Source organism: Magnolia sinica, chromosome 7 (genome assembly GCF_029962835.1).
Source record: "Magnolia sinica isolate HGM2019 chromosome 7, MsV1, whole genome shotgun sequence".
Lineage (NCBI taxonomy): Eukaryota > Viridiplantae > Streptophyta > Magnoliopsida > Magnoliales > Magnoliaceae > Magnolia > Magnolia sinica.
This window is the reverse complement of record NC_080579.1, coordinates 18,819,424-18,829,174: the sequence shown is the minus strand read 5'-3', so window position 1 is coordinate 18,829,174 and position 9,751 is coordinate 18,819,424. Positions and strand designations below refer to the sequence as shown.

General features: G+C 41.8%; 1 protein-coding gene across 1 annotated transcript; it reads right to left on the bottom strand.

The window, feature by feature from the left end:
* Positions 1–1,218: 1,218 nt before the first annotated feature.
* LOC131250584 (pentatricopeptide repeat-containing protein At3g03580) lies at positions 1,219–7,977 on the bottom strand. Its single transcript, XM_058250872.1, has 2 exons — positions 7,965–7,977; positions 1,219–4,526 (listed from the first exon to the last, which is right to left on the bottom strand). The coding sequence occupies exons 1-2, from the start codon at positions 7,975–7,977 to the stop codon at positions 1,702–1,704; spliced, it is 2,838 nt and encodes a 945-aa protein (XP_058106855.1). The 3' UTR covers positions 1,219–1,701.
* Positions 7,978–9,751: the final 1,774 nt, after the last annotated feature.

The following is a 9,751-nucleotide window of genomic DNA, read 5'->3' as shown; positions in this document are numbered from 1 at the left end:
AGTGAAATGGTAAGATATTACGCAGCACCGGTCATTCAATCAGGGTGATTTTTGGTACATGGGCCATCCATGGTGAAGCTTCCTTTCATATAGAAATATCCGACAATGCGGTTTGAATGAAATTGTAATTCCCTTGCAAAGAATAACAATACAATATCAATAAAAATTGTATGAATTTACACTTCATCTTGGAGATGAAGGGGAGGATGTTCCTGTTGAGAGTCGCCATTTTGGCGTTTGCATGACGCCAATGATAAAAGTTCCTTTGATAGTTTCTAAGTATATATTGAATAAGAAAGAAATTGTCCCCAATAGAGTTGATATTTTGTTTCAACAAGAAACGAATGTATTTGATTTGGGGAAATATCTTATTCAATAACAACAAAGAAAGAATGAGAGAATAATCATCACAAAATATTTAATTCATTCTGAATTCATTTACGTCCTTACATATCCCTTGATTCCAATATAAAGTGTAACAATATTAAGTACAAATCATGTAAAAAAAAACAATTATAATTCAAGTGGTAGTTTCGGCAGCCTTCTGGCTTGTGATATCATCCCCATGAGATAAGAGTTGTGCAGATCTGAACATTTGAACAACTTCACTTGTTCGAATAATGACTTTTATGAAGGAATGATTGAGTCCCAAAAAGATTGCAAAGAATTCAAAAAATCCAGCAGCATATAAACTACATGTGATCATTTCCGTGCAACTGTCCCCTGTTGTGCTGTCCAGCGCAACAGGCCTTTGGCCATCTTGCCTCCATCTTCTTCTTCTTCTCCTTCTCCAAATACCTTGCAGAAATATCAGAAATCTTTCTTCAGGGGCTCTGATCTTGTCTGTGCTTCAAATGAAGGGGTGGAGGGGTATTTATAGGCTTCCACAAGTATAGAGTCTCGATTCTCGTGTTGTGGACTCCACTGCACAACACCCCTGTTGCGCGGCGCGCAATGGATCTCTTACCCATAATGTGTTGTGCGGACCCGCACAACAGACATGAGTTGCGCAGTCCCGCGCAACTCAACTCTCTTCTCTCTTTCATCTTTATTTTCTTCTTTGTTTTCTTCTCTAATTCCTTTTCTACTTATTTTATGTTCCAACACATGAACGTTTTGATCATTGAACTGTGGGCTCCACTTGTAAAATAATATCATGGCCCTATGATAAAACCCCTAATAAAAATGCAATGAACATGAACGCTCAAAAATAGAGAGAAAGAAAAGAAAATTTCTTTCATGGAAAACCAAAATAAAAACAATACAGAGAGATGCACCAGTGCGAGCCGAGTTCTTTTTCGAGCCAAATGGTGCGGTCGGTAGATCGAGAGAGGGTTTGTGGGTTGCTTGTAGATGTACCTGCAGTAACCAACATCCTACAATCCCTGTCAAAATTTCCTTTTTCGGATAAAAATACCCCTGAACAATGTGGTTTAAGCTCATCATACATTGATAAACTGACAGTAGTTTGAGGCTTTGTGGAATAAGCTTAACCTACAAAGCTTTGTAGAGGATCCAGGCTCATCTATCTGACATTAACAATCTAGACATGAATGACATAGCTGGAAAAAATATGTATCAATTGGTAAGTCATTTTTGAGTCTTTCATGTCTTCTAAAATTGTTTTTGTATGATTTAGATATTCTCCGATTCAATCTCTCCAAATGAGTTTAGATGAATAAAAAAAAACAAACAAATTCATCACCAGTAATCACCACAGCTGCAGGTTCCATCCTTGAACAGATGAAAACGGTTAGCATCTCTAACTATGAATTCCCTCTGCGTAATCTTCGAAATGTATTTAGTGACAGTGTGGCAATCCCCACATACACGAAGGTTCTTCATTATCTGCAACGGCGTGCCTGGCCTCGTGTTCAACAAACCAAATGCTATTGCGAGCCTCTCGCTATGCCCACATAAAATATCTCTCTTCTCATCCTCCTCAACGTCATGCAGCACAAATTTCCTATCTGGAACATACCCTTCTTTCGCCATCAGTCCTGCGAGTCTCTCCAATAATCGATAAACCTCTACAGATTGCTCGACTAACCTATCTCCAGTCCCAAAAACATATACCCGGCTTCTAATCTCTATCCAGCTGTATCCAGGGTCCTTTTTCATTCCTCTAGCTTTCATGGATTTCCGTATCTTAGTAACTTCATCCCATTTCCCAACAGCTGCATATGCATTCGATACTAGAACATAGTACCCAGTTTTGTCTGAATCCAATCCCATAATTTGCTCTGCAACACGTTCGGCAATCCTGGTTGCGCCAGTTGTTCGACAAGCACTAAGTAGAGCTCCCCATATACTTGCATCTGGTTCAAATGGCATCTCATGAATGAACTTCTCGGCTCTGGCTAACTGTCCAGACCGAGAGAGAAGATCGACTACACATGCATAGTGTTCAGTCTTAGGCATGATTTTATAACAGCTTGTCATTCGATCAAAGCATGACAAGCCTTCTTCAACCAAACCCGCATGACTACATGCAAAAATAACAGCAACAAAGGCAATGTGGTCTGGAACAATGCCTGTTTCCTCCATCTCTGCAAAAGCCCACAAGGCTTTCTTGCCATGGCCATACATCCCATAGGCAGATATCAGAGAAGTCCATGTCACCACATCTTTCTCTTTCATATTGTCGAATACACGGATGGAGTTCTCCAAACAGCCACACTTCGAATACATCTCAACCAGTGCATTCCCAATTGGGACATCACATTCCAACCCAAATTTGAGAACGTATCCATGGATCTCTTTCCCCAGTCGCTTTGCCGCTAAGAAAGAACATGCTGGCAAGATTCCTAGCATGGTAGCTGTGTCAGGCATCACTCCCTCAGCATTCATTTGGCTGAACATTTTCAGTCCCAAACTACAATTCCCAGTGTGAATACACCCAACGATGACGGTATTCCAAGTTACCACATCTCGAGTTTCCATCTTCTCAAATTCTTTCAACGCGTCTTCTGCACTACCACATTTTGCATGCATATCAATAAGAGCATTACCCACGAGTAGATCTGAAGCCAATCCCAACTTAATTACATTACCATGAAGTTCCTTCCCTGCACTTAAACCTCCTAACTGGGTACAAATTGAAAAGAGTGCCACTATAGTAACGGAATCAGGTCTTATGTCCGTCTTTTGCATGATCTTAAAAAGCTCTCTCCCTTCATGGTGACATCCTTTTTGAACATAACCATTGATCAACGAATTCCATGAGACAGAGTCTACACAATCCATTTGATCAAAAACTGTTTGCGACTGTCGTAAGCCTCCACACTTAGCATACATTGTTATGAGAATGTTATTGGCGGCAGTATCGCATTCATATCCATTTCTCTTCATGTATCCATGAACCGATTTCCCACGTTCCAAGTCCCTCATCTGACCACAAGCACGGAGAATCGCCGTTATCGTTAAAAGATCAGGTTTGAATCTAATCACCATCTCTTCGAATAGCTTTATAGCCTCTTCAAATACACCAAATTGAGAGTACCCACCAATCAAAGTATTCCAAGAAACAGTGTCTTTGCCTATCATCATATCAAATAATCTTCTAGCATCTGTTAAATTCTCGAATTTACAGTACATCGCAATGAGACCATTGCTCACTAGTCTATCATTCTCTATCCCGATCTTATTTACAAGGCTGTGAATTACCCAGCCCTCTTCAATAGCTACTAGGCTTCCGCAGGCAGGTAAAACACTAGCTACCGTAAAACAATCCGGAATTATGCCTGCAATTTTCAATTGATAATAAACCTCCAAAGCTTGCTCTGGTTCTCCATTTGCACTGTACCCAGAAATCATAGAATTCCAAGACACCACATCCCTCTGAGGCATTTTATCAAACACATCGCGTGCCTCCTTCAAATAACCCAATCTAGCATACATATCAATCAAGGAATTACCAATATATAAGTCAGACCCAATACCCATTTCCAAAACATGATCATGAACAGTCCTACCCATCTCAAAATCAAGTAAGCCCGCACAAGCATTGATTACCGAAGGGAAAGTGAAACTGTCGGGGCACAATTTCAACCGCCGCATAGCAAAGTATAAATCCAATGCTTCGGAGAAAATGCCCATCTGGGTATTCGCTCTTATGATCGAATTCCATAGATAAACGTTGTCTAGGTGGGAAACACGATCGAAAACCAATCGGGAGGCGGTCAGTTTGTGCGATTCAGCATATTTGCTTATGAGTTTGCCAGAGAAGAAGACAGATTGGGAGAGCCCGGAAGTAATGATTATGGAGTGGATTTGATCGAGGTGGGAAGGACTTTTAGCATTGGAGAGAGATTTTGTGATTGAATGGAGGAGGATTTCTGGGCTTTGATCAGTGAAGATGGAAAATCCGACGGCTTGGATGAAATATGAGAGGATCTTGTTTTGGAAGTGTTTGATACATGTCTTGGAGCTGGGGCGAAACGGATCCAGGTTTTGGGAACGGAAGTTTCTGATTTTCGCGGGGAATATTTGAATTCGGAGGATTTTGATACGTTTTGTAACGTTGCCTCAACGGTAGGCTTGGCATGGCGTATTGGGATCTGGGAATTTGTGATTTTTTGGGACACGTGGGCAAGGCAATTATCGATCTGGGTCGTCCGTCTAGGCCAGACACTATCCTGCGTGGATGAACTGGATGGGCGGTTGTGATCATTCACTCAAAGTGATTCGTGGAGGTTATGGACTGATGGGCAGTTAGAGCTGGGCATCAAGTCAAGTCGGACTGAGTTAGGGCTGACCCAACTCGATCCGGTTTTGAAATAGGTCTACTCGAGCTTGACTCGGTACCGAGTCAAGCATGCCTTCCGAATTCAGGTCTGGCCTGGACTAATCCAGACCGAGTCTGGCCCGATAAGAAGTATCAAGTCGGTTTGAGTTGGCACCAATTCAGAGAGAGAGAGAGAGAGAGAGGGTGGTGGGTGGTTGTCGAGCTTGGAAGAGGAGGGTGGGAGGGAGTAGAGAGAGAGAGAGAGAGAGAGAGAGAGAGAGAGAGAGAGAGAGAGAGGAGGGTGGTGATGGTGGTGGGAGGTTGTTGGGCTTAGAAGAGGAGGAGGATGAGGGAGGAAGAGGGAATTTGGGATAGGGTCGGGGTGGGGTCAAGTGTGGTGTATAGGGTTAGAGATACTTAAAAAATTAGGGTTTTTTTAATTATTATTATTATATATATTCAAATTCGAGTCGAGTCAGTTTCGAATTGAGTTTCAGGTCAAGTTGGGTTGAGTTACTGGGTAACTCGAACTCGACTCGGTTTGAGTTCAGATTGGGCGAAGCCTACTCGGTTCGGACCGACTCACCCAGTTCGGATCGAGTTAGGTCCGAACGAGTCGGATGAGTCGAGTTAGGCGAGTCAAGTCGTCCCGTACGCAGCTCTATGGGCAGTTGAAGGTGTGGTGCATTGGATCCGATGGACGGTCTAGATCTTCGATTGAAAATTTTGTTAGATCTGACCTCATCCCTGCCTATCCAAACCATTCATCAGCTGGGCCACATTGAATAGGAACAGTTTGGGTCATTTCCTTCTAACATTCCCTTTCCTTGGCTTCCACAAGTGTGTCCCATCAAGATGGTGGCCTAGCCTAATTATTAACGTCATGTTCATGATAACCTGTATAATTATATGACATGCTTGATTGATAACCTACTCACCTATGATAACATGATTGGTTAATAACATGTTTATAGTTGTTTTGGATGTCTTTACGGGAGCGCCCTGATAAGACGTGTTTTACTCCCGGCATGTAGTAGACTCACGAGCTATCGTTTGCTCATACATATAGCTTACACTTTTGAGGGTGCATTCAAGAGTTATTGGAGTTTGTTATTGTTTCCTTCATTACTGTTGAGCTGGTACACCATATCATGTGTGACATGTCGAATAGGTTCGTCTCTTCGATATGCGTTGATACCATGTACAAAATGTGTAACCGCCTAAACAGATTAATCGTTCAAAAAAAAAAATTCATACTGAAAAATCCCTCTTATAAGATCCCGGGATCGGAATCTGGCATATGGGTGTCGGGAGCCGAGAATGAGATATTATGGAGGCTGTCAGCACCGGATTTAGCAATTAAAAATTTTGTGAACCCAGTTTTCGAGTTTGGGGCGTGACAACAAGAAAGAAATGTAATCGGCCACATATGTTATCAGCCAATTAATTGAGAAAAGATCATGAAGATTAATTCCGTATACAATTTTTTTGCCAACAACTTTACATGCCTATAAATAAAGCAAACTGTAACACCCCAGTACTTTTCAGTACTTTGGTATTACCATGAAAGTCTAAATCAGTTTACACGTGTGTGGAACATATGTAACTTTCCTTACACATTAACATCCAGTGATCCTCAAATCATTAATCTCAATCGTCTAGTACAACATTCATAACAAGCCATCCATCCGATTGATTTTCAAAATAGTCCATCATAACTTCAGAGACGTCTATTTTAGGATCTCAATCGCTTCAATAGACCAATTAAACCGTTCCTCATTGATAGCAAGCCCGAGATCTTAAGATCCACTGTCCATCAAGTATGTGGCATCTCATTCAACGACCCAACACTAAATCATGTGAATCCGATTATTAGATGGTAATGCTGACTATTCAGAGGCATCTAAACTACTTTAGGACCCTTAGGACCGTTGTAAGTGATCCCCATCTATAGATCAAGTGATCTATCCATCATTATTCAAGATGGACCATCACATTGTTAGAGAAATCGTGGATCCATTGCTGCCCATAAGATCCACAATGCTTCCGCCGATCGATTTAACGGTCAATTCCCATAACTCGACCATCGGGTTATCAAATTACCCCAAGTAATAGCTATGCCTGAGATTTGGACACATGGCTCAACAAGGCGTGATTCAAACCATTGATGACTCTAATCAAAGGCAGGTCCCATGTAAAATGCTACTACTAATAAAAATAAATAAATAAATATCTATGTATACACATATAATAATAATGTGCAAAGATAAAATGAGTATAATAATACAAATAATGTTATTATAGACTTTAATAGCACTAAGGGTATTATTAACACATGAAACAGATGGTCCCGAATGCATAGATGATCCCTAGGGGTCTTTTGACCGTTGATGTTCAAATTGAGATAAACCTAACCATTGGATCTATGAAGATTAACAAATTAGACAAGATTCAGTCAATGAGGGCCCACCTGAGTGTTAGACCAGCCTTATTCTTGGGCTCATGGCCTTACATGGGCTAATTGATTAAATGGTCGATGAGGATTTCATCAAACAATCATGTGGACCCCACTTTTAGTACTGTGAGTGCACCAGGGGACATGCACTGACTGTGCACTGTACGTAAAATCGGGTCAAACCGAGCTTGACCCGATGATTTCCAAAAAAGGAAATATTCCTTCTTCCTTTTTTCTGCCAACGTCCATTTCAAACAGACGGACGCTTTTGCTCGATCAATGCCCCACCATATGGCTTCTTTAGCATGATCTGAACCGTCCATCACAGAGTCCATGAAGGTTTGATCAAAACCCAAGTGTTTCGCATGTTAGAAAACCCGTGCGTACACACGACGTCGATCGTAAGAAGGCTGGTGTGCAATGGGATTGTGCTTCCATCCCTGTCAAAACCAAGCCACCATCACTAATGCGGGCCACCTTGAGCTGATCCAAACTGTTCATCTGGTAGAGCATCCCCTTCTGACCAAAGCCATGTTGTCCGTACACACTCATGCACGCATGTATGTACTCAAACTCGAGCCAAACAAAGCTGCATGTGGTTATCTTTCCATGAGCGGAAAGTCTGAACTTTTGCTGCCACACTGGCAATCCGCGTGCATCCCTACTCCTCCATCTCAACCGTAGGATGCGGATCAATTTGAGCGCTTCAACGTAGGGTTTTGGCCATACAAGGATAGCTGGATATTCCTTCCGTTAAAGGATATCAGTTGCCCTAGGACTCACCTAGACTGTCCATCGCTCATCCAATGGCTCTAAGATAAGCTAGGGTATGCTTAAGACAATTAAGGGTCGAGCAATAGGAGCTCACCCTCCATTCTTGCAGCCACTCGAGAAAATCGAGCCGTTTGTTCCCAAGCTTGAGCGCACCGGCCCGATATCCTCCAAGCTTTAGTTCTCCATTCCATAAGCTCCCTACCGCCAATCCAGAGCCTCCACTAGAATCAAATCTAAAGAAAACCCCTTCGTTTACAATCTACCATGATCGATCGTGGCTTTCTTCCTTAATAAAGCAAGCCGCACCGCATCGAGTTTGGACCAAGTTCGGTCTGAGCTGGATGAGTGAGGTCCGATTTCAGAGCTCAGTGAAAGTTTGAGAAGAAGAACAAGAAAGAAAAGGAAAAGAAGGAGAAACATAAAGAGAGGGTGTTGGGTGGCCTCCCTACTACCGGGTCGGGACGCTGTCGAGCTAGGATTGACTCAACTCGATGACGAGTTCAACCGAGCTTGAACCAGGTCGGGCCTGTCATCCATTTTCGGACATTTCTAGTTGGAAGAAAATGGAGAAAGGAAGAGGAAGAAAAAGAGAGTGAGGGAGATCGTGCCACACTGAGTCGGGGCTGTTGTTCGACCTTGTGTCGCACCAATTCGACGTCATTCGAGTCGGATCGAGCCTGGCTCGGCCCAGGTTATCCCAAGGAAGAGAGGGAGAAGAAAAATAGAAAGAAGTAGTGAAGGAGAGAGAGAGAGAGAGAGAGAGAGAGAGAGAGAGAGAGAGAGTTGGGGTGCTGGTCCGTTTACCAGGTTGGGCTGCGAGTCGGGTCTCAATCGTGTTGACTCGCCGCACCAACTCAACTCGTTTTCGAGATATTGGGTGGTGGTCCAGGTTGCTGGATGTGTTTACAAAAAAAAAGGAAAAAAAGGGAAAAAGGAAGGAGAAGAAGTAGAGAGAGAGAGAGAGAGAGAGAGAGAGAGAGAGATCACTGAGTCGACTTGGTTGAACTCCATGAGTCCAGCTATGCGAGTCGGGTCAAGACTTGCTAGATGCTGCTCTTAAAAGGAAGAAGAAAGGAAATGGAGAAGGATAGGAGGAAGAAGGATAAGAGAGAAAGTAAGAAAGGAAAAGAAAGGAAAAAAAAAAAAAAAAAGAAGAAGAAGAAAAAGAAGGAGAAAGTGAGATTTAGAAGGTGATTGTTGAGACGACTCGTCAAACTAATCGGGTCATGGATTGGGACTGATTTGGTCCAACGGTCCAACAAATGGTCATGGAGATCCAAAGCCACCTGGGTGACTCGCTGAGTTGGTTCGAGTTGGGAGCAAAATCAAGTTTGTGGGTCGATTCAAGTCGGCGTAGTGAGTCAATGTTTTCTTTCCATACTAGACTTGCCTCTTTATATTAATATCATTGTTGCCACTCTTGTTATTAGGATTGCTAATATTAGATATGATTAGCCATTAGCGGAAAATTTATGCTAAAACTTGTTATTATAAACGAAATTGCAATTATTAAATAGTATTATTTTATTTATTGCTCTTAAATATTACCATTAATAGTATATCATAATATTTATTATCATAATGATTATTGGGGTCATTTTAGCTAATAATAATAATAATATATCGCTAGTATTAATGGCGATTTTATAATTATCAATGTTATTAGTGTTGTAATTAATCGTACATCAATTGGCATTCAAATATTAGAATATAAGTCTAGAACTAAACTATAGAATGAAACCATAATTCTACATCAAGTCCTAAAAGTAAAAAATTTGAACCCTAGGCTATGATCT